At 37.7% G+C, this 26,126-nt stretch overlaps 1 protein-coding gene across 3 annotated transcripts in view; it reads right to left on the bottom strand.

Annotated features, from left to right (window-relative positions):
- The window catches only part of EPHA4 (EPH receptor A4), a 157,171-nt gene extending 132,491 nt beyond the window's left edge, over positions 1–24,680 (bottom strand). For all 3 annotated transcript variants that reach the window (XM_074298626.1, XM_074298627.1, XM_074298628.1), the window contains exons 1-3: positions 24,532–24,680; positions 21,341–21,408; positions 16,173–16,836 (exon numbers count right to left, since the gene is read on the bottom strand). In XM_074298626.1, coding sequence (XP_074154727.1) covers positions 16,173–16,836; positions 21,341–21,408; positions 24,532–24,622 — 823 coding nt within the window. In that variant the 5' untranslated portion in view covers positions 24,623–24,680. The remainder of the gene's footprint in view (positions 1–16,172; positions 16,837–21,340; positions 21,409–24,531) is intronic.
- Positions 24,681–26,126: the final 1,446 nt, after the last annotated feature.

Raw genomic sequence — 26,126 nt, 5'->3', positions numbered from 1 at the left:
ATACCATATTACAGGAATCATTTTATTATAGGAACTAGGCAATATAGTAAAATTATCATCCAAGAAAACTATATGCAATTAGTTATCTTCTAATATTTTTTAATTCCCTTATGATATAGAAAAAAATTCTAAACTATTAAAAAAGAGGTAAAATGCTTCAGTGAGTATTGATGACCATATCTTTTCTTGAAAAATTATTTCAGCATACATTCCAAGTGAATAGTCATAGGATGAAAGATTTATAATTGGAGGCACCTTTGAGGCTAAGAAGTCAACCTTCCCCTAATTTATAAATGAGGAAATTAATACTGATCAAGATGAAGTAACTTTTTCAGTCTGAGAAGGAGTTTGAACTTCAAGTCTAAATTTTGGAATTTTTAGAAATGTATCTTTTTATTCAGATTATGAGTTCCAGAATTGCAAGAGTCTTTGAAAGCCAACTACTGCAAAAACTTTATTGTATAAGCTGAGGAAAGTCAAGCCCAGAGAAGAGATGGGTTTTTCTTATTTCATACGAATAGAAAAGAACAGAATTTTGAGTCTTAATCTAGCTCTCAAATCGAGTTCTCTCTTTAAAGTTCTATGAATTTCATGGTCAGCATTTAAGGTCTCAGAAAAGGTATTTAGCTAGTCTGCCCTGCCCATAGCAGTGTGGAATGATACTCTTTTGCTGACTGGAGACATCCTTCAAAGTCCATAACCCTATTATTTAGCAAAGCCCAAGGACAATCTATCATTCCTCCCTGCTAAGGTAGAGTCAAATAAATATAATTGCTCAGGAACCTTCTCTAACAGGATGCTTATAGCCTTAAGAGTTACACAGTTGTATTTGTCTTTGCAAGCCATGCATGAGCCAATAGAGGCCCCTGACTAACATAAATGTATTTAAATTTCATAGGAGAGACCCCTGTGAAAAAATACAAAATGCTATTTACATAAGGGTAAAACTGGGGCATTTGAAATTCTCTCAGTAGAATCCAAACAAAGCCAAGTTCACAAAGAGTGGCTAAAAGCACATATCTTGAAGCTTATCAGTCTGAGTTTTATACCTTCTATAAGTTCCCAGGGTACAATCCTTCTCTATCTCCACACACACACACACACACACACACACACACACACACGTCAAATCAGATATCTTTTATAAAAGCAGCATATTTCCTTCTATCAATATTGATCCAGAGCCTTAATGCATTTTTTTTTTTTTTTTTTTTTTTTTTTTTTTTTTTTTGCACAAAGATTGTGAATGTCCTCAATTCTTGCTTTCCTAATCTAGGATGTCTTTATCCATCCTCTTCTGTTCAGGCACATGAAAAGAAAGAAAAGGACCGGATTTAAGAAACTTTGAAGCATCTTGTGAATCAATCCTTCCTTTTCAGTCCTAGAAGATAATAGACCATAGATGACATAAACCACTTTCCTCACAGAGTCAATGCTAAGTTACCTTGCACACAGACCACATTGGCCCAACCGGGGAGGGCTAAATCATTAAAATTATTCCATCTTCACACTATGTACTATTAATAATATTTTTTAAATCACATTTATATAGTGCTCTAAAATTTTAATGTAACTTTTTTCCTAGTGGGATAAGGATAAGAAGAAAGCAATTTTACAAATAAGGAAACTGAGGTACAGAAATGAGGTCATACGCCCATGATCACATAGCTAAGTAAGCACCAGAGCCAAGATTCAGAGCAATGCTTTTTGCTCTTTTGTTAGCTGTCTATACTCTGAGTCCAATGGAAGAGTGAGAGGTACTGGGATAATGGGAGAAGGGAATAATGTGGTTGAGCTTAAGTCCATTTCCAGGTTTCACTCTTGCCATCTTCTGGGGGCATCATTTGCACATGTATTAGCAATAACTTTTGTTTATGACATACCATTAAAAAATGGAGTAAATATTCCATAAGAGGAAATAATGTATGCATGATCATGGACAAATCACAAAACATTTCTGGACCTAATTGGAAAGGTGGGGGGAGGATGTATATAGAGTGCCCTTGAATTCTAATTCTATGATCCTCTAAGTAACAATAGGAAATTCTACTTTTTTCCTCTTTAAGTCATATGATAAAGAGGTGGGAAGAGAACAAATACTTGTAATAGTCTTTTCAGGATTGATGTAACAGTATTTCATTCAAGTGTCCTTTCCCATCTGACTAATTATCTGTTCTATCTCTCATTGTAAGGATAAGAGAAATGAGTCCCAGAGAGGACAAGTAGGATGGAGGAAGGATTATGATCCTGTGAACTTTTCTAAATCTTGATGTCCTAATTTGCCAAAGAAGAAGGGGGTTGAATGATCTCTAGGGTCTCTTCTAATTCCAATAATCCTGTGAAGGATGACTAGCCAAGGTCACATAGCTGGCCAGTGACAAAGTCAGGAAATGAAACAAGTCCATCCAAAATTAAGTACCTTGGAATCTCACTCTGGGCCATCAGTATGCCCAAGAACAAAACAAAACAAAACGCTTCAGTAAAGTTCCATCTAAGCTTCCTTTTTCAATGAAATATAGCTTTTTCAAAGAGAAATATTTTCTCAGCTACAGTCTCCTTAACAAATGACCTTCTGATTAATAAGTAACCCAACCATGCCCAAAGATTAACTGTGATTTAACTTAACTTTGCTTTAACCTGAATGCTCTGTATCTACAGAAGCAATGGGAAAATCCAATAATGTGATTATGAAGAGGAAGGAATTAGTACCCTTGCTTTGACTCAATGAAGGCAAGAAGATTGGAAATCAACTGGATCAAGTATCTACTGTTGGATTTGAGGCATTAATGTGTTAAGACATTCAATGGGATTGAATTTTTCAATAATTACCCATATTAAAAATGGACAAGCTAAATTTCTTTGGAGTACTTTTTAGAATATCTGCCTCCTAAACCTTCAGTTCTACTTGTATTTTCTTCCCCTCCCTTCTCTCCCTTATTTTTCTCTCTTTCTCTTCCTCCCTCCCTTCCTCCCCCCCCAGCTCTCTTTCTCTCTTTCTCTTTCTGTCTCTCTCTCTCTCTCTCTGACCTCTTTGCTCTAAAAAAGTAAAAATTTCAGACTGCCCAAAGAGTAATTAAAGAGTAATTATAGTTATATCAAGTGACTAACCATGACATAGGAAAAAAAATAGTGTGAGGATATTGTTAAAGGAGTTTATGATCATCAATGGAAGTGGGCCAAGCATTGCAGTGAGAATAAGGGACAAAAGACAGGCATCCTGAGTGCTGAGCTGGTAGACATGAAATATTAAAAGACCCAGAAGGTTTCTAGTGCTTTGGATAGATACTCTGATGAGGATTTATGAAAAAATATGGGCAAGAATGATTCAAAATGAAGTTATGGATGGCTGGTGAGCATTACCTAGAGAGGCAAGACCTAGGGAGACTACACCAATGAGATTATAAATCCACAATTTTTAAAAATATGTCTTTTCAAAAAAAAAAAAAAAAAGGAAAAAAAAAACTTTTTCTAGTAAGAAAAGAAAAAAAATGGAAACTTTAAAACCAAACAGCAATTTCCCCCTCACTGATATCTAAACTGTTTTATCAGAACAGGTGAGCATATGTATATACTTTCCTCCTCTGCCACATAACTGCATGACTTTGGACAAGTCATTTGATTTCTCTAGGCCTCAAATTTCTATAAAATGAAAAACAAGGACTAGAAAATCTGTCAAGTCATTTCTATCTCTGAATCAATGATCTTAAAACTTGTGGCATTGAGTTTTGAGATGTCCAATATCTCCAGAAATGCCTAAACAAAAGTAGGTTGAATAAAACTCAGTTTAATGAAACTCAACTGAAAATTTGTCTTACATTTTTATTTTACTCTGATATGTTGTTGTTTTTTGTCCTTCCAAGGACCTAAGATTCTAATGACATCACCAATATATGTTTTAAATATATCTATATATAAATCTAAAAATCTATGTGAAGATATATATATCTATAAATGAGAATATAGTATCAGTCAAATTGTTAAATTCTTATCTTCTAACTATCCCTTTCAATATTTTCTATCAGCCACCCAAATTAAGTACCTTTATAACAGTCTTAATAGCAAACAAAATAGATTTACCAATAATACAAGTTTACTTTATGTGATTGCATTTTAAATTGGTATGGTTCTTTTAGGTAGCACTACAAATCCCCTAATTGAGATCAAAGAAATGCCCATATGGCATGAATAAGATGCTTTCAAGATCAACTTTTAGTCATAATGGATAGAGGGCTGATTTCAGACCAAGATAAATGGATTCAAGTCCAGCTTTTGATATATATTGACTGTGTGACCCTGGGCAAGTCAAACTTCTTAATGTTTTAGGCAATTCTATAAGACTATAAATCACAGAGAGACTGCTTTGAGTTGGTAGAGGGTAATTTCCTCTTCAGAAACTTCCCTGTGTTAATGAAATTCCAAGTCCTGTTGTTCCCTAGACTATCAAAAGCTGACATTTTCCCAGCCCTGTATTTTATTGCACCAAAATGTGCTTTATGGATTCTGAATCCCATTGATTACATGTATTTTTCAAACTCTAATATTTTTCATAAAAATCATAAGAGTAACAACTAACAGCCTTTCACATCATACCTGAAGAGAAACCTGGTTTCAAAGATTTTCAAATGGGGGGAAGGAATCTAAAATACAGGTGTTTTTTTTTTTTAAAGGTATTTTACAAAAGAACAGTGAATGAATAAATATTTCCAGCTGCACTACAGTAACAGCACCTTGTTAAGGAACATGCAGTAATGAAATCACAACTTTTACCATTAGTTAATTAGCACCTTTGCATCTTGTCTTAAGTGGGGGAAGCATTTTACTGTTAATTACATATAACTGCACTCAGTGCATTTCTATGAAATCAGTAGCTGCCTATTTGGTTTTTTTTTTTTTTTCCTCTCCTATAGTTAGGTTTATATGCCCTTCAAAAAAAAAACAAAAAAAAAAAAAAACACCCACCGACCTATAAAATATTCTTCTCTATGCACAGGGTAAGTGGTACAAAAGTGAGTACTTGAACAATTAAAGAGAAGTTCAGGCTCCGAGTACCCTTGTATTGATCTCCTATTTCTCCCAACAGTTTTCTTCTAATCCTCTCTATAATTACATGAAATGCTTGAGTTTTCCTAGAGCTGTCAATTTTCTTTGCATCTGTTTTCAAATGGCCATCCTAGACACAGTCTGGGCTCTAGATCAAGCTGTCAATGTTACCCACCCAGCAATCGAAAATCCTCTTGAAACATACTGGCACATCAGTCAAAGGCCTCCTCGAAGGCTTCTTACTCTTTCCCCCTCGGAAGACAGGGAGAAGGGTGGGGCCAGGGGAAGATATTGATCCAATTCTTTTAACATGCTAATTTGCTTAGGGCTGTTTCAATCACAGCCAGGCAGTACACTTCAAAAGGAAACTATTTTCAAAGTGCAGATGTCTTTTTCAACCACAGAAAACACTTAAAACTGAAAACAAATGAATTCAAGGACAAGTTCATAGGCCAATATTGTTGATTTTTTTCCCCCAGGGGGCCAAGCTGATACAGTATTTTACAATGTATTAATACTTGAAAAAGCAAGGCACACACACACACACACACATCTCAAAAGGCAAGAACCCCCTAGGATTAAAAGATACAGTTAAGCGACCTCTAAAGATAATGTGTACAATATAACTAATAAGGATTAAGAAAAAAACAAAAACAAAAACAAAACCCCTATAACCTGGTGAAAGTGCATTGATCTTGTTTCCAGCCACCTGTTCTCCTTAGGATAAAAATTAAGCTAGCTGTAATTAAATTGCTGTAATTCATTAACAGCATTGATACTGATGAATGCTTGAACCTTTCCTTAAAGTGTTGATAATGAGAAATAAAGCTGATTGTTCATTTAATTACACCTCTGATTGGAAACACACCATGAAAGCCAGACACTCAAAAAAGTGACAGCAACATTATTAAAGTATCTTTGTCTCCTCCCTTTGTTATCTGCTTATTATTCCATCAATGAAACATAAGGAACAGATATGACTACAAGACATAATTAAGTGTCTTAAGATTGGAGAGTGTATTATCATATTAAGTTGGCAAAATTAATTCATCAAAAGCAATGATTTGCTCACAGCTTTGGGGTCATACATTTCTAGGGACATGCTAGTTATGAATGGTGGTAGTTCATGGGAGAAGTGACTGGAAATTCTACTCTTATAAAGCAATAGCTGGGAAAGTTTGGATCTTAAAAGGGAGATGTTCTTGTGGACAAAAGCCCGATAGAAAGGCATTCCAAAGTGAGCTGTGTCTTAACTAATCATGAGGTTTACCCATATTTACCTGCCATGGTATTATGGAAGGAAATCAGTATTCTGTTAACCTCTGACCCTATGGAACTTTAGCAGACAAAGAACCAATCTGGAACCATGGGAGACTGTAGCCAAATGTCAAGCAGCAGGGAACCGATTGTTAAAGAAACATTTGGCTTTGGAACAGGCATTTTCACTGGTGCAAACTGCTATTCACAGAAACAAGCCATGAAGAGATAACACCATAAAATATGAACAAAATGGAGCTTTTTTTTGCCTGGCTCCTAAATTGTTGGCTTTATGGGACTTCATGCTGAACAGTATGAAAAAAAAAATCCAATTTGCTTTGAAGCGTATTAGTCTGTCTAACATCCTAATTATTGTTTACACTGCCATTTGCCTTCTAATAAGAATTGAATAATTACCCAGCACTTCATAGTTTAAAAATACAAGCAAACAGGATTATCTGGGCAATTAAGAAACTGTACCACAGCTTTGTACTGGTGCTCTGAAAATATCTGCACACAGAGAGGGGAAATGATAATTATCAATCAACTTTACTTCAAATGGTATTTTAAGGATTTGGAACAATTTGAGATCTGTAACTTATTAAGAGAAGGTTAGCAGGATCACCTTTGTGAAGTGAGGGTCGGTTTAAATCCAGCTATAGAAAAGAGTGCCAGATAAATCAGTTGAATTTTCTCATCCTCTAATGGCACCAGAGTAAATACCAAGTATAGAAGAACCTTCTGCTATTCTTTAATCCTAATAATCCATCCCAAATGGACTTTGAACAGTACCAGCAAAGTTTTTCAAAGGATGGTAGAGTTCAACTGAAGCTTTTCCATTCTTGCAGGATGTGTTAGCTGACCTTGCATCCTTCACTTAATCATGCTGCAGCTGAGCCCATCTTCGGCACCCTGTGAAATTAGTTTCAACCTCCACTCACTAGACTTCAAAAAAACTCTGGCCACAATCCTATCCTTTTGTTTATTAGATGCTGATAATCATAGCCTTTCCAGAGTAGCAACATACCAGAGATAAATGAAAAACATGGGCAGTCCACTGCAGCAGGGTACCCATGTCACTCACTCCTACAGTAGGCTATCTAAAGTACTAGTAGTTCAATAAACTTGGGAAATAGCATAAAGAAATAAATTGAAGTCATTTTGACAGTAGGGACTCCAGAAATAACAGGATTCATTTCAATTGTATGAATATAGTTAATCAACAATCGTTTATTAAGCCTGTATATGGTCCAGGTGCTAAGCCAAGTGCTGAGATGACAAAGAAATGCTATATCAAAACCTGTCCACAAGGAGCTAACATTTTACTTAGGGTTGCAAAATGAAAATAACGAAGATACATAATAAATGCATGAAAGAATCCAGGAACATTCATAAACATTTCTCAGTGTTACTCATCACACTCCCACCATTCCACTCCCAGATCCTTTTAATGGCTTCTGAAATGCAGTGATATTTCTCTCTAAAGAATCAGTTGCAACCTTTCACTTTATAATATACTTTCAAGTTTTGCTGGCAGATAGCTGTCAACATCCCAGGCCAAAAGACAAATGTTTGAGCTCTGTCATCTCCTCCCACCAATCTCCACCAGAGAGCCAACACCAAAGCCTACAGCTGAAGCAGTCCTGGCATAGACAGGCTGGAAGGATTCTCCAATGTGCAGCTCTTTCCCAAAGGTCAAAATAAAATGAGCAGCAAGGGGTTCTGTCTTTTGGTAGGGCGGGAGAGAGTGAAACCCAGGGATGGGGCAAAGCTAAGACCCCCAGGGACAAAAGGAGTCCTGTGCAAATAGGGACAACTCCCTGCCCCCAACCTCCACCCCCAATCTCTACAACAAAGCATTAAAATCAAAACCGAATTAATTTGCATGGAATCCAAATCAAGGGGTTCTGCATAAACAGAAGGGGATTTTGGCTAGGGTTTCCAAAGGAAGCTCTTATCTCTTTTGTGAAAGGGGGAAATGGGTGTGCTGTTTTGCATGAGGGTGTATACAAAATATGCAAATGAGGAATCTGCTGCTTGAAAAGGGAAGACTGGCCAGACAGCTGACAATCCCCATTCACACCCACACAAAAACTTTCAGAGGCCCCAGTGGGAAGGACGAGGCCTACCAACGTTTTCTGTTTCCCAGGGAGCTGAACAAGGTCTGAATATTCATAAAATGTCCTTTTAGTCATGGGAGTGTTAATTGTCTCCTGGATCACGAAATTCTGTGACCTCACCTGCTCTCCCTAAAGATATATCAAAAGGACCAACCATAATGGGATGCAATGAGGAAGGTTTGTACCACTAGTGAAAAAGCTAATCTCCAATAAGACAAGGCTACAGCCAAGAGTTGCCTTTATCATTTTGTCTTACAAGAGCAATAAAAATCAAAGATCATTGAACCATGTTATTGAATGCAAAAAATAGTATTTAAGCAGCCATGATCTATATATCTAATTGTATGGGCACATCATAAATGTGTACCCATGACACTCACAAACAAGAACAAATAGAGTTGTGTCCTAAACTCTTTCTAAAGCTTCCCCATTCCTAAATTTCACTTTAGAGATGACCAAATTTTGAATTATTTTGATGAAAGTGTTGTTTATCAATCACATTGTGATGACAAATTCAAGTTTAATTCAAGTCTGGAAGATCTAAAATGGCAGCACAGTCTGTCCCAAAGAAATAGAAATTTAAACTGTGCTTACAGAGGATGTAATGGAAATAGGCAATGATCCCTCTGATCTGATCAATGCAGCCAACAAAATCAGATATTTTACATCCAAAAATCTATTCTGGGGCCTGAATTATTTCTTTGAATCATCTACATTGTGTAAAGGTGGGGTTACCAAATCTATATGTGTAGTTTTTAGTCACTGAAGAGGAAATACTATAGGTCCCTGCCTTTCAACATGAAAGCACTATGGGGGTCTTTGTATATAAGAACATACGCACAATACTCCTGTGGGATTCTTTATTATCATACAGATTCAGATACATTACTTTCCCATGAATCCCAAGGCATAACTACATGAAGGGAAGATGCTTGATATAACAGCCAATAGCATATGTTCCCTACTTTCAATGCCCCCCCATACATTTTAGGAATGTATGTGTTTTATGTGTATATATTCTAATATAAGTATTAGTACTTATTCTATACAGAAAAGATCACTACTCTTTCATGCATGAATCCATCTTTCTCTCTTTACCCCCCTCCATTTCTATGTTTATTATGTGTTTTATATATAAATATATATATGCATCTACATATACTTTATATGCATATATATGTATACATACATATAAAAAGTTCATTCATTCATCAGAAAAGTATTTATTAAGCTTCTACTCTATGCAGTGCATGATGTGAGGCAGAGGAAACTGGTTTACTAGATTGAGACAACTCTCTTTTAGCTAGATGTAAGCACTAGTTCTTTGCAGTGAGTCATGTGAATTATGAAAATAACAGAGGGAATTCCCAATTTTGATCTCTCTACGCATTCATACATACATTGGCTTTAATATGTGTATCTACATGATCAAACACATAAAGTATAAATATAAAATAATGTATAGTTATACAAATAATATTTAAATATGCATGTATAGGCACACTACAAGAAAAAAGGGAGACAGAGAGAGAATACAAAGCACACATAGAAAAACTATTAATAATTATAATAGCATTAAAATAGTACTTTTAGGTTTTTGAGGTATTTTGCTAATATTGTCTCATTTGATCCTCCCAATAATCTTGGGAGGTGGTTCTATTGTTGCCCCCATTTTACAGATGATAAAACTGAGACAGGCAAAAAAGGGACTTTCCCAGGACCGTACAGATAAGTGTCTGAAATGAGATTTCAAGTCTTCCTGACTTTTGGTCTGGTGCTCTACCCACTGCTCCCCCTAGCTGCATCAATATTATAATACAACTAGCTCTATTAACAAAGAAGGCATTTTGATAAACATTTAGTGATTCAGAAATACATTCATTCATCTAAAGAAGCACTTATTAAATTCCCTCTTTATGCAGTACATGGTCACTGGTAGACAAACCTCTAGTTTGCTAGATTGAGGTACCTCTCATACAGCTAGGCATGAAGTCTTGCTTTTTGCTGCTGAGGGGTGGTGGGGTGGTGGAGAGGGACAGGGCATATATCCTGTGAAGATGACACCTACTGCTAATTAGTCACCAATCATTAATAGAAAGATCCTCAAAAAATGATGGTGACAAAGTAAGCATTCTATCCTTTTTCACTTCTGTACTCTTCTTCCTTTGCACAGCACTTTAATCACCTTGAACATTCAGGAAAAGGTGGGTTCCCCCCCCCACATGACAATGAAAACTACACAAGATCTTAAGAACTACAGATGGGGGGGGCAGTCCTCAATCCTCAATTCGGCTTCATACACTCAGACTCTCAATCTTCACATTCAGGATAAATCCAGTCACTAGGAATCAATCAAAAGTTTCCTATGTCATCTCACCAAAGAGTCAAAATTCATATCCAGATTCATGTAATATATCCCAATCCAACATATAATATTAAGAAGAGAATTAACAATCTGGAGAATCAAGTTGGTCTTGTGTAGGAGATAGCATCTCAGTTTGAAGGGTTACTTGGGATTCCAAAAGACAGAGGCATTCTAGGTTGTGGAGAACAATCTGTCCAAAAAATCCCAGAGGCAGTAGGGGAAATAGCAAATAGGACAGTTTAACTGAAAAGCTCTATCCCAATTCAATCCAAATCAACCCAACCTAAGTAATATTTTATTCAATGCTTACTAGCTGCAAAATATTAGGCACTGGCAATACAAATACAAAATAGGAATGGTTTTTAACCTCAGGGAGTTTATATTCTACTGGAAGGAAGGGAAACACTTTTAGCAAGACTATCTAAATTATACATTTGTAATTGAATTAATTTAATCCTTCCCATGTTTTAACACATCCTCTTAGGGCTATCAACGTTTAATTTATTTTGGGTTTATTTGTTTTATTTGGCTTAGGATTTCTTTGTGAGGTATCAAGAAGCTATTGGGGAAGAAGGAGAGAGAAATACAAAACTCTTAAATGACCAGCTAAATGAAAGATTGGCTACATCATATTTGATGTAACTAGAATGGGTCATTATCTCAGTCCCACAAAAATCTGGTCACAAGCAAAAGAAAAAGGCATAAGGAGAGGGGGCAGGGAAGGATAATTAAATCCTGCTCTTCTGATATAAAATGAAATTCTCCTTTCAATGATCATAGGTATGTTTCAAAGGCTCTGAGATAAAAGCAACCATGTTCTTCAAGTGATTGCTTCCTAAGGACACTTATCAAAGGTAAAAGAAAAATGTCAAAAAAAAAAAAAATAGCAAGGATATGAAAATACAGCTCTCTGAATGAACTATATTTTATATACTTTCTCACCATTCCTTCTCCCAAGGTCCACTATTATGTTTTAGAAAAACAAAGTATTCATTTTCTTAATATTGATTTCTTTTGAGCAAAATACTGTAAAATTGAAATATCCAATTTTGTAAACTTAGTTATCTTTAATTGCTAGGATATACTTAAGGGTCCTTTATTTTTCCTCTAGTTTTAAAATAAAGGTTTTTAATTAAAAAAAAAAAAAAGCTTCCCCACATCCCCACCAAAAAAAAAAAAAATGTGTATATAACTAAGATACAAAACAGGTCCCAAGATCCCATAATCAAAATAATGTATTTAAAGTAAGGTTAAATGTCTGTCCAAGTTGACTTTACTCCCAAAACTATAATCATATTGGCCTTCAGACAGTCATTACATAAAATAATCTCCCAGGTTGCTGCCAGTGTTCTTCATGGAGTTTTTCCTAAAATATTGTTTATTAAAGTTTTAGAAAACCAAAAGAGTAAATATTTATGTGTCCTGAGATTCACTTCTCAGTTTACAAACTTTGCAAAAAAAATTTTTTAAGTCTCTTTTCCTCCAATTTGCATACTCTTTAATAGAACTGCTTAATGTTTCTTAAGTAATGAAAAACCACTGTAAAACATCTGCAACATTTCCTCAGAGAAAAGAAAAGAGGGAAAGTTAAGGTGGATTTCTTTCTCCTTTTTTTTGACAGCATGACAAGGTTTCAGCAGCACAGTTTTCTTCAGTACCAAATCCTCCTTCCACAAGTTCAAACTGCCAACTCCAGTCATCCATTCTCCTTGAGAGGGCAGAAAAGTTACTTAACAGCCTTTGTTGTCTAAGTACAACTGAACAAAATCATTTCAGAAAATGTTATTCGAGAGCAGAAGCTAGAATGAACTTGCAGCTGCTTTGGGGGGCAAACCAACAATCACCTTCTAAACTTTTGACATGTCTCTTCATTCTTGGTCTCCATTAGCATGTACTGCTTGTAGGTAAGAACGGCAAGAGGAAATGTAGTTCTGTCCCCAAGGTCCCGTGAAGACTCCACCAGATGACTAAGGTTAGGTCTCAAACAACAGGACACCACAGGCCCCCAGCCACATGGCCATTTTTGCCCACCAATCCTTTGTCAAACATTTAAGATCTTAATCAATCTTAGCTCTGACCTCCAAGCACCCAAGGAAGATGGATGAGGAAGCATGTGACCTTTCCCCTTTTCTTGTATTTATCCTGTCACAGTAGACCCATTGAAAAAACAATTGGGGCGGAACCTGCCCCCAGAGTTCTGAAGCCTCTACTAGGACTTCTCTCTATAGCTCTTTCTTGGGTTTAAGCTTTTTTCACCCAAAATCTCCCCCCCAATCTCACCCTATAGAAATGTTTCTTTCTTTCCAAGGCATCAAGAAATGAATAGAAATAATTGACATAATTTTCAACAGGAATAAAAAAATTCTAATGTTTAACTTCTTTGGGTAGGATTAATCCCTAATATCAGAGGGAAATCAACATTGCTATAAAATACTCTGACCCTCAACCAGTATCCAGCCAAACAGATGTGAACTTGGGATAAGGATTACCATAAAAGTGAAATCACCATGGAAGAAAATAATTTTTATTTCCATTGATTTTAACTATCTTAAGTCATGTGAAAAAAGCAACACACTAATTTGGCATTGGAAAAATTCTTTGTCATTTAAATTTTTTCTCTCTGATACCCATTACTTCATCAGAGATTATTACTTGGGTTGGGGGCTGAGAATAGATTGTTATTGTTGTTTGTCCTTCCTTTGAAGAGGAGCATGACATCAGGGAGGTGATGCCATGACAGGCAAGTGAATTGGATTTAAGTGAGGGAAGGCCTTTCAAAGACCTCAGAGTTGATTTTTTCTTTCAGCCATGTTTAATTAAATTTGTCTTGCCGAGTGTTTTGGAAGATTTTTGTATGGACTTTTTGTTTTGAAAAAAAGTTGAGTCATTAATCTAAAGAACATAGAATTATTGAGTTGCCTCACTTTCTCCTTCACAGCTACCCAAGTCCAGTAGCAAGATATAGATCAGGACTACTGGCGATGACCTTAGATGGGGATAGAGAAACCATGTAACAAAAGGTAAAAAGTGGGAGATATGGAGAAAAACCAGGAAAGACCAGTTTTTCTAAGTAAACTTCTTTGAAGGTAGGTAGGATTTCTGAAAATTCTCCATATAGTCACTCATTCTAAAATGACTCAATATGTCTCCATTATCAACCAATAAATAGAAAATTTTTAAGCTCAGGAAATGCATTACACCTGACTCACTCAACAATTCCTCATGGACCTAGTACTAGGTAGTATTTTGTTTCTGCTTCCTCCTTTCTAAGTTCCCATGATTATTTCCATTAAACAAATCACTAAATAGGTCAACTGTTTTTCCATCTACTTTCCTTTCCATCTTTTTCTCCTCCCCCCCAATTTGAGCTGTAAAAATGTCAGTCAGGAACCCTCACACATAACAATGTCTGAGTTATGTGGACTCTGGGACAGCTGAAAACCAATGACAATTTTGGACACGCCAAAATCTACTAATGTTCAAAGAGCATGCATTTAGCAGGAACTGGAAGTCAACAGTGTTTTCTATAGTTCTTGACATGTAGAGATGTGCAGTTGCTGTCTTTCGGAAATCCAAAAGACAGAATAATTTACTCTAAATATGATGCCCTGTCACTTCACTGTGTTTTTCAATTTTTGCCATCATTGTGATTTACTTGCATATAAGATATGCTTATGTATTTTCTCATCAGAATGCCAGAAAGAATCACCAGTTTGCAATGTGGTATAGGCTAAATAGTGGTTATTAAATCAAGGGCAAAACAATGAAATGCCAAGGAATTAAGGTTTTAAGGATATTCCAAGTGTGATGTTTAAATGCAAATTACTTTCTTATACTGGGTCTGCAGGAACAGTTGACAGACAACCTTTTTCATTGTGTTACAGTGAAATTAAACAAGAACTGAAAATAGTTACCTCCCCCAAAAGACAAACTAGGAGTTACCATTAAAACTCCTTTTCAAATACTTCAACTACTATAAACCATAAAAATAAAATCCAATACATTTCTATGATCCAAAAGAATCATTAAAAAAAAAAGCCATAAACATCACCTGCCTTAAAATCAAATGGAGTGTCACATAGTTGAGTAATTCTCTCCTTTAAAAGATCTGAACAGCAATTTGGCAATCAACTGTCTTAGTCATCCTAATGACCAAATCAAAAGAACATGTGGCAACTCAATCCATTGCTCAGCAACGAAAAATCTGAGAAGCCACCTATGGGCCAATTCCAAATTGTGTTATACTGGGTCTGTTTAGTTCTAATAGCAGTAATATATACAACAAAAATAAAAGTCATTGCTATCTTTTGAATCTGTTTAGGAAAACATTGGATAATTTTATTTTTGGCAATTGTTTATTCCTATCAATGCATTCCTATCAATACAGAGGGCATTATAAATAAAAAAAATTAGTCCCTATCACAGAAGCACAATAACTACAAATAGGATTTTATATATAATATATATGTCTATTTATACACATATATATATCATAGATACATATACATATATACATATGACAATATTCCAGTCTTATGCTTGAAACAGAAAATTATAAAAACAGAGGCAGTAATAAGCCACATACACAAATTACTCCACAAAAATCCGCCATTAGTCATTAATGAGATAAACTACTTAGACTTAGAAGACTAGAGCAATCAAAATAAATCACGATTTGCTGCCTATGACCACAAATCAAATCAAAGAGCTTTTACCAACTTTGTTCCACCTCCTAAGGGAAATAAAAAGAGTTTATGTCAAAATTAATTTTACTTAGAGGTGGTGTTTATCTGTGTGCAAAGTGGAAGTGAGTGTACCTGAAACAGCCATACCAGCTTGTGGCACATTTGTTCAAAAATGGACAGGGACATAGTGTTAATGGACAAGCTGCTCACAAAGGGGTCTATCTCAATCAACTGAGCTGGTTGGATTGAAATGACCCAATCATCTCATCATCTCTAAGTCTACCATACAATAACACATGTCTACACACATGTTGATGCTTTGCTACTTTACCAAACATTTCCTAGTAGAAAATTATGGTCCAAGAAATGAGTGAATTCTCTCTTTAAGTGAGGATCAGTCAAGTGTATCTATTGCTTCAGTGGGTTCATTTAAATTGCATAGGATACATCAAGTCAGTTTGGATCTAAGAGCCTGTTAGCAAATGTGTTTGACCTTCTGCTGATTATAGCAAGATCATTTGTTTTGTCAGAATTATAAACGTCTTAGCCTTGCCACCTGGAGCTTTTGGACTTGCTCATTAGACCCCTCTGTCCCACAGCATCCCACAGGGGCTGCTAATTACTGGCTTTACTCCATTTAGTCTCATCTCTGATTTAATTATGTGCACTAAGCCCTAATGAAAAGTACAATATGGCTGTTCCTACCTTGGCATTCTCCATTTCTCTCTTCATGCCCAGCATTGCATAGACAGTTGCCAATGGGTACCAGCCATTCACCATCTGCCCCACAATACATTTTTGGCACATCCTTTTCTTCTGAGTTGTTGACACAGGAGCCTCGAACTTCCACTAGGGAGGATGTATCAGCCCCAGTGATGGTGTCTGGAAACTGGGCCAGATTTCGAACTGTCAATGGACACTTCTTATAGAAAACCCGAACAGAGACTAAAGCAATACAGGCTCCAACATCCTGAAAAGCCAAGTAGAACCCTTTCTTGCTCAGTGGTCCTACGTCTCTTATCTCGGTATTCAACTTCATGATTCTATCACCAATGTCCACTTGGGTGAAGCTCTCATCTGCAGCAATGGTGTCGATCTTAGCAAACTGGCTTTCTCTGATAAAGCGCTCTTTGTCATTATTGGATTCATAGTAGTACAAGTTAAAAGTCTCTTTGCAAGTTCCCATAACTCCTGGTAGGCTATTGCAGTCTCTCAGTGTGAATTTAATCTCAATATACACCCTCTGAGCCCCTTCCCGAGGAATCCAATCAGTTCGTAACCAGTTGTTTTGGCTGGACTCCATGACATTGCAGACTTGGTAAGTACGGATTGGAGTATTTTTCTCATCCATAATGCTCACTTCTTCCCACTGTGAATATTCAAAGAGAAATAAACTCAATGAAAATTTATAGCAAAGCATTACTTGGTAATCCTTTCGTCCTCTGATAGGACCCTAATTTTATTTGTTTCTAACATCAGAACTTCTAAAAGATGAGAAACACAAAAACCCACTACAGAAGTCTCTTATGAGAAACACAATCATAACAGATATCTTGGTGGCTAAGCATTTTTTTTTTCATTGGTTCTATCTCTTGAATAACAGCCAAAGATTCAGGTAATCCCATTTATGGTGAGTTTATTGTCTGAGTTCTCCCCAGTTATTTCTGGTGGTCTAGCAGCCTTCAGTTCACCTATTACAACAGCCCCAATTGGAAGTGGCAACAGTTCAAATTTGCTTATAAATGAAAACCCAGTAATGTGTATTGTTTCAACAATTGAGTAGAGACCTGCAAATTAAGGACAGGAAGAGTGTAGCTTGCCAAAGGAAGACAATTATCAGTTAATTAGTAGAACTCCTGTCAGAACTTTGCTCCCTAATACCTAAAAAATGTCAGTCTTTCTTTTTGGCACAATCACTGTTCTTTAAAAAGAAAAAAAAAAAAAAAATAACACATTCACAACATTCTGTGATCCCAAGTAATCCCAAGAAAATGGGCAGTCAATAGTAAACCCAAGAATACCAGATTTGGGGCCAATTGCAATGGTAACTCTAACTTTAAACCCATTTGTTCCTATAATCATCATGTATGTTTGTTTATTCCTTTTGAAATTTCAGAAATCCAGAAGTTTTAAGAAAGGAATATGGCATTGAACCCATTTTATTTCACTCTAAATCTGCCTTGAAGAGTGGAAAATAAACTAGCAGATGGAAATTATGTCACCAAGAATGAGAAAATTTAACAAGAGTGGGAGCCGTGACATGCAGACTGAATTTGATGTGCCTGGAAAATCTGCTTGGTCCTATTTATTATTTAAAAGATTACAGATCTAGAGATCATCTAGTTTAACCTCTTCACTTTTATGTATGAGTAAACTGAGTCTCAGAAAAGGACTTGAGCATGGTCACAACAGTCATATTGGAAGTAGGATCTGTACGTAGGACTTTTGACTTCAGAGCTAAGGTGTTTCCCTTAATACTTGTTAAAGATGCCCCTTCCTATGGTAGAATAGATTTGGAGGTGCAATAGGCTGACAAAGCCATGAGATAGATTGTCCATTGCAATCATTCATTAACGTCCAGTCTACTGAATTTCTATAGACCTGACATAAATCTGCCATAGCTGCAACATAGGAATATCTCTAGATGGAAAAGAAATGACTTTAAAATAAGTATTACAGAATAGTTCTACTTATATCTTCATTTTGCTCCAAAGAATTATGTAAAAATATTACACATCTTCTGGAGGTATCCCCAGTGGTATACTGAACATTAGTAGCGAAGAAAATGTATTAGGTATACATTATAGAATTCATAACATTTAAATTCTTTATTTATCTACTACTATTGACAAAGTTGGATGGGGGGGGACTGATGAGGGCCAGGGATGAAATAAGTATGAGTATGAATCAAAATTGATTTTCTTCCTTCTAATTAGCAAGTAATTGCCAATAATTTTCTTTACTTGGGAAAATAGTTGATGAATCCAATATATAATCTCCCCCTCTAAGAAATATTCACTAAGTTATTCCATTTCAGAGCAAAGGGAATATCCTAATCTAAACTGAGACACTTAGGTTTTGTCTACACAGTATGAAACAGGATATCTAAAGCCCCAAAGTGGGATTTTTCCGCTGATGCTTCCTGCTTGACTAACTACAAATCTCAAATTAACTGAACTACTGACAAAACTCCCTATTCACTGAATCCTAGGGTATACAGCGCAAGACCATGAGTGGTCAGCTCTTTTAAATGAGAATTGCCTTCTGAATGAAATTCTGTGTTAAAAGGATGCCATGGAGATTAGGTTTTGTAGGATTGGTCTCAAGGATGAAGGTGGGAGAGAATAAGGAGTCTCCCATAACCTATGAAGATTTCCTTGGTATCTTTTCCAAAATGTGATTAACAAAAATTAATCAATGCAGCTTATGATAGGAACTTTTATCTCCAAATAACTATCTTTCAGATTCCCAACCAAAAAAGATATCAAATGTTGTAAATAATAACAATAATAATACCCGAAGTTATATTACTTTATATAACATTTTAAAGTTTGCATATCACTTTACATATGATATTCAGTTTTTTTTAAAGAGATTTAGCTTTAATAATCCAATTCAATACTGATTTGAAATTTGAGGCATTAAGCTTTTTCAATTGTAAAATTTTAAGAAATTATAAATTAAGTTTGTAACTAAAAATATTAATTGTACTAGAGCTACTCCATATTTGGGAATAGGAAATGCTATATCCTTAAGTTTTATCATCACCATCTCATAATAACACCTAAAATGCCAGATAGGTAAAGAATTGTCTACCATAGACCCGTAAAGCAGTTGTGCAGTATATGCATTTATCCAGCCTTAGTTTTCAATATAAATAAATAAATTATCACAGTTTAAAAAAAAAAAAAAAAAGTTTCCTGTCCACAAGAATTGGCCAGGATGCTTTTTCAAAAATTGGGGGAAAAAATAAAGAATTTGTTAACTTCCAATATAGACTTGCAAAGAATTAGGCAGACCATAAAATAGGATCTAAAATTTGTCACTAACTTTCTTGAAGTAGGCTACATGTACAGGGATTTAGTAAAATGTCAGGTCCTACAAAAAACTATAGCCATTCTCTCCTCAAACTGGAAAATAGCTTTCAATAAGGAAAATCTGGCAAATGAGCATGATTAATAACTCACTGAAACCTTCCATCTTCAATTTTACTGGTAGTTTTCATATATTTTAATCTACAGAGAAGTACCCCTCTGCAACGGGAGAAAGCCTGTGTGAATCAGTGACCTTTTCAGGGTATAGGATTAACAAGAAGCCTGACTCTCACTGAGATAAAGCTGTACCTTTCTCCACTGTCAAAGAACGAGGGCAATTGCCTACAATCAACAGTGAATACAGCCTGTCTACACTGCCAGAGACCTGCCAATCACAGTGTCCCTTAAAAAAAAAAAATGATTTTGAGGCATCTAATATTTTTCTACACAAAACTACTGAAAACTGTAATCAAGTTCAGACAAAAATAATTAAAAACCCAACCAAATAACAAAATCAAACAAGAAAACAACAACAAAAAACACACAATGAGGCAAACTAATTTTATAGTATTATTTGCCACAGATAGCCAAGTCAAATTTCTGCTGGTGTAAGAGTTTTTAAAAGGCAGCTTAAATTTCTTCAGCTCTACTAACCATGCCTTTGCCTTATTTTTGGAAAGAGAACATGCTCACCTGCAATAGTTTCTATAAATCTTTTTTTTTTTTCCTTATAAATCACTCAAGTGTTTATTCAGCTCATGGGTATGTGGCACCATACTGAGTAACTAGTTCTTGTATTTTGCTTAATAAAGCCTCTTAATCTCGCAACCCCATTATTTTCAATCAGCGAATCTTAGTCACAGAATACTAAAGGTGCAAGGCAGGGTCATTTGTTTAATTTCTAAAGGATTTGAGAGTTATTTTTAATTTGGCAGGAACAAGACGCACAATGCTGACATATTTCAAAGACTGTTTCCTAGGACTAATAATTATGGGGGGATGAGGAGGGAGGAGACATGTTGCCATTTGCCTATTTTCATTTCTTACGTCTTCAGATGCAGGCAGTGATCGGCAAGTGCTACATATACTGAGACAAATTAACAGTGAATATTTGCACCTTCGAAGATGAGGTCTCTCCTATTTAACCAGCCATCCCAACCTCTTCGACCTTAAACTAGAAATTCTCTAACTTTCCACATTGGGCAGAAACAAAACCCAAACCCAAGTTGTTGGGTTGTTTCTTTTGAAGACAAGGGATGCAACTGGCAGGAGTCAGATGGCTTTCTCAGAGTGTATAGGAAAACAGCAGTGATTGGAGGTTGTGATATGGAAGTATGAGGCTTTCACAGTATATATCCTCAGAATTGAACTTGCTTGCATGCTGTAAGACCTGCCTTCTCCCTCCTTTATCTTTATTGATTCATTTTCTTAATCTGGAAATAACACAATTGCTCCACAGTTAACCCCTGTAAGGTCTTCCACGGCTATAACAGAAATAGGCATAGATTCCAATTTGGTCCCCAGATCATGTTTCTTGTCAGTATTTTAGTTTTAAATAGGCATCTAAGTCCATGCCTCAACCAATCTCCTAATTTTGAAACCCTTTTCTGCCCTTTTGGTTTCTAGTTCTTCCATGACAGAGTTATCCAGGGGGAGTATAGGATTTCTTCAACAAAGCCTAATTCACTTCATAGGCCATGGAGGAAATCTGACCTCCTCACCACAATCAACAATAATCGAGCCATTAGGGCTCTCCAGAAACTTACTAATCACTCTTAAAAAAAAAAAAAAAAAAAAAAAAAAAAAGCTCTTTTGATCAACTACCCATTCAGAACTTACCCCTCCTTCCAAAGGGCTGGCTATCCACCCAAGCTCTCCCTGAACCGATCTGGAATCCAATAAGGTAACTGCAGAAAAACAAAGCAAAATAGATTAATTTCCAATCACTAAAAGCCAATACTACAGAAACTATTTGCTTGAGTGTTTCCATATGTGAGGAGGGTAAGCACATCCAACTCTGATCTAAACCCAAACTTTGTTTCACTTATGTAAATAATCATTATTCACTTGATCTTCTCCCCCCCTTTAAATCTGCAGGTTTTTATTTATTTAACTTGCCTAGCAGTTAAAATTCCTTCCAAGGACTCTGTTAATCCACTTGGTTTTAAAGATAAATGCAGAATTCAAAATAAAATGAGAAGACAATATGGGGCAATTAAGCTCCAGAATAAAATATGCAGATATCTATGAATGGCATTGGATGGAATTATATTTATTTTCACTAGTTTCAGGTGACTATATAACCTAACTGCCTGGCAAAGTCATAATTGAATTCTTTATGAGTTTCCCCCAAGGAGCATAAAAGACTAAGGATTCTTTTTTTTTTTTTTTTTTGATTGGTTTATTGAGCTTATTTTCCCCTCTTCTATCCTCCTCCTTTTCTGTTTATCACAACTAAACCGATATGGCATTAATGTTAGATTAGCTGATTTTTAAAAATAGCAAAGTTTCAAAGGAAAGATGCCTGATGTGTTCTAGAATCATAGCCAAGTATGGAGAATAGCATAGTCTATGGTCTCTTGGTGGAGACGGTTTGATATTACTGCCTTTGTTTTTCCTTTCACACCTCTGAAGGGAATTCGAGTTTTGAATTTTAGGTATATATAGTAGTATCTAAAGGATTTGATACTTCTGTCATCGTAACTTGGAACTGAAAACCAGGGTGCTATGAGACCACATAAGTATGAAAGACGTCCTTTTTTGGGAACAGCTAAGGTCATTTATCTTTATGACATTGAGAATCCAAATGAATTCCTAATCCTCTATCTCCATTCCTTTCCCCATAGTCCCTGATGATCTGAAGGCCCAAAGATCCACTAAAAATGAACCAATGGTATATTAACATGATCAGCAAGGCCAACCAGAATGGGGTGAGGGGTAACAATTCCCCGGAATGAGTATGATGAATCCCTCCTCACTCCAACACCGCCCCCTTCCCATTATCCTGAATTCTTTCCTCCCCAGTAGTCCCCCCCCCCTTCTCAGTCTATCTAGTTATAACCAGTATTTCTCTTCCTTTTCTTCTTAGGGAGAGATTGAAATCTCTAATATGGTTTTTAAAAACTGTAACCGCTATCTTCCACCCCCCCGCCAGCGACACCCCTACCCCAGCACCTAGAATCTCCCTCCACCCTTCCCCCACCTCCGTATCTTTCTTCTCTCCCCAGAGAAAAGCATGAAACATCCATTTGGATTAATGTAAGGTGGATTAAGGAAACAAAGGGAACAATGCGACCCAATTTACAAAAAAAAAAAAAAAAAAAAAAAAAAAAAAAAGTGGGGGGAAAGAGGGGGTAAAAGAGGAGAAAAGGAACGTGATGAGAATAAAAAGAAGGAACAAAATGAATTTATTGAAAAAAATAAGGGGAGGGCGCGATAGAGAGGGAGGAGACATCCTGGTTTTTCCCTACTGCGGCTACGTCGGTGGGTTTTGGCTATAGCTATTTCACCCCAGCTCTAAGTTTAGATTCTCTAGCCACCCTAGCCCCACGGCTCCCCTTCCTTTCTCCTACAAAAAAAGAAAGAAAAGAAAAGAAATCAAAAGGAGGAAAGGAGCTCTGCGTTTGGTGACAAACAGGAGTCTCCCGGGACGGACTATTAAGTTCATGAAGTAGCAGAGGGAGCGCACAGGGCCTGATGATTATCTCCTGCCTATCCCTCTGTAAAGGACTCCCCGCCGCCCACACCTGACAAGGTAACTGAAGACAGTAGGCCCCGGGGATCCGGGAGACGGAGATGAGCTAGGACCATCTTATCTCCCTCATAGACAGTCTTTCTCTGTAGTCAGGTATGCATATATCTCTCATCTCCAGCCTCTCTAGTTTTGGATATCGTCTGTTCCAACATTATGTGGATGAAACTACGTTGTTTTTTAGCCTCCTCTCCCTTTGTAAGGAGAAATATATAAATTGGGTCGGAATGCGCAGAAAGACTAGATATAGATAGATAAATAGATATAGTAGATTGATAGGTATAGATGGTTGGTCACACATACACACACACACACACACACACACACACACACACACACACACACACACACACACACCCCTTCTCTATTGCCTCCTAGGTTAGGAAACGAACCTAATAAATTAACCCAGTTTCTCTGACCGCACAGATGCGCTCGTTCCAGACGCTCTGAGAATGAGCGGAGAAAGAGCTCTGTCCTTAGCTGTCTAAAACCTTTATTTCGGAACTAAGACGCCACCTCCAGGGACGCTCGCAGGGAGGGCCGCAAAGGGAAACCCTACAATCTGTTGGATTCCAACTTGCTTCTCTTTCCCTGAGAGCGGTAAGGATTATATTAGCGGAGGAATGGGAGAGCTCCCGGACTGCCAGTGACAGGAGCGCATCCAGGACTGTAGAGGCACGTCCCTGAAAAACCAGGTCACTAACACTGGCGCAGCAGCCGCGATCCTGCTGCAAACCTGCAGCCTTATCGCTCGGCTTTAAGAAAGAAAAGAAAATAGCTGAGAGCAGGGATGGTGGTGGTAAAATAACAAACTTTAAGACTCCGGGAGCAAGGGATGAAGTCTCAGAAGAAACAGGACCCACCACCCCACCCCTCTCCAGCCGCCGGACTTGATTTCTCTCCCACCACTAACTCGCGATCCTTTGCAGAACTCCACTTTAGGATCTGCGTTGCGCTGAATTACACCGCTCTCAGGTTCCCAGGAGCCTTTCCCGTCCCCTGGAGACACTGGTCCGCGTATGCTAATGAACTTTGGCCCCGCTCACCAAACTTGGGCAGACTTGCAGCTTGCGCCCATCGCGGCACCCGCGGCGCCCACCTGGGTAGCCTGCATCTTTCATCTTTCTTCTTCTCCGGCTTGCACCACCCCTGCCCATCCCATATAGCCAGGAGGATGGCGCACACTCGGACCCCGGATCCAAGCTCTCTGGAGTAGCCGGGAAAAAACATCGTCTATCCTCCCGTCAGTCCTCAGCGCGCGCACCCAGCAAACCCTTACCTTCGTTGGCAGGATATATCCTAGAACCGGTGACACCATTGCAAATTCCAAACAGAAACGAAAAGAGGATAAAATAGAAAATCCCAGCCATGATTTTGTCGATGCCAGCGCCGCTCTTGCCTGTTCTATCCCAGTGGAATAAATGCTTAAGTTAGGAGTACAGCGGGCTGTAGACATTGCCAAGGAGGCGGAGAGCAGTGACGTCAGGCCGCCAGTCTGAAGGGATCGGCCAATCGCGAGGGAGATCGCTCCGCTTATTCTCCGCCCCGGCCCCCTGCTTAAAGTCCGCACTTCTCGGGTTTCCTCCCGCTTTTGCATTTTGCCGGGTGCTCGCCTCTGCAGGGGGAGATACCGACGTATTGGGGACTCTCCGCCTCCGGGGCTGCTTCTTTAATCTGGAGTATCAGTCCTGTCCTTTAGCTAGTTCATTTCAGCTAGAGGTTGAGGATGGTAGCGTATGAAGGGCCGAGGGCCGGGGACATCTTTAAGACCCTCCATCTCCTGGGTTCTCAGTCACTAAGTACCTGAATTAGGAGTCAAAACCCCGCGAGTACGGAAAAGGGGATTGTTGGTCTTGAAAATGGTGTCTTAATTGAAGAGGAAGAAGAGTGGGGGGGCCCACTTCCACCAATAAAATGAGGTCCCTGAAAAATGTTTTCATGCCCTCTCACCACCACCATCACCATCATCCCGTTATATGTAGCTCTTCCTTAATGTTTCTTTTCTACGTGGTCCTTTCAATTTGCTGAGTTTAAGACAGGTTTAGGACTTGTGGGGAGTTGGGGGTAAACGAACCGTTCTCACCTCTCCTTTACAATTCAATAACCTTTTCTTCCACACACTTCCTTTTCTCTGATGGATGGAGATGCTGGGCTCTATCTCATCCAATCAGTCAGAATCAGAAAAAGGGACAACAATTATTTTCTAAGATAATGGGGTGCAGGGGGCGAGAGAGGGTCCTTCAGGGTGATTAGAAGAATGGAAAGACAAAATTCAAAGATACCTAGTCAGGAAACGGACTGTTACGAGCCTGTGTTTGGCAGTGCTCAACCCCTTTCGCCTCGTTTTCTCAGGTGAAGTTCCAGGAAAATGACTTAACAACAGAGAAAAGGGAGAGTCAGCAGTCCCCCTAATCTACCCGGTTTGAGAATAAAGAGATGCAAAAGCCTGGATCTTCTGAATGAAGATGTTGGTGTACATGAAAGCGTCAGGTTTCAAAGACTAAATTCTCTTACCCTACCCCACCCTCTCATCACCCAAACACTTTTTAAAAGGAAGGGGGGGGAAGGAAAGTATCTCTTTCTGTCTGGGGAGAAAGTTCTCTGAGGGATTTCTTCTGTTTCTTTAAATAAAATACACTTTAAGCACCTGGCACATTTCAACGCGGTGACAAGGTCGAGATCACATAAGTACTGTCCATTGATTCCACTTCCCAGCGCCAATTTTTCTTGGCCTGTTTTTGGAGGATGGGGAAGGGTCGGGGTTAGGGGGTAGGGCACGTATGGAGGGCAAGATCTGGGGATACATTAACCTTCCAGGATTTTTAGCAGTTGTGTTTTCTTTTCTCTCTTCTCCTCTAGCTGCCCCTCCTCCTC

The sequence above is a fragment of the Sminthopsis crassicaudata genome, chromosome 3, assembly GCF_048593235.1.
Source record: "Sminthopsis crassicaudata isolate SCR6 chromosome 3, ASM4859323v1, whole genome shotgun sequence".
Lineage (NCBI taxonomy): Eukaryota > Metazoa > Chordata > Mammalia > Dasyuromorphia > Dasyuridae > Sminthopsis > Sminthopsis crassicaudata.
The sequence above is the reverse complement of the archived record's forward strand: the minus strand, read 5'-3'. Positions and strand labels throughout refer to the sequence as shown.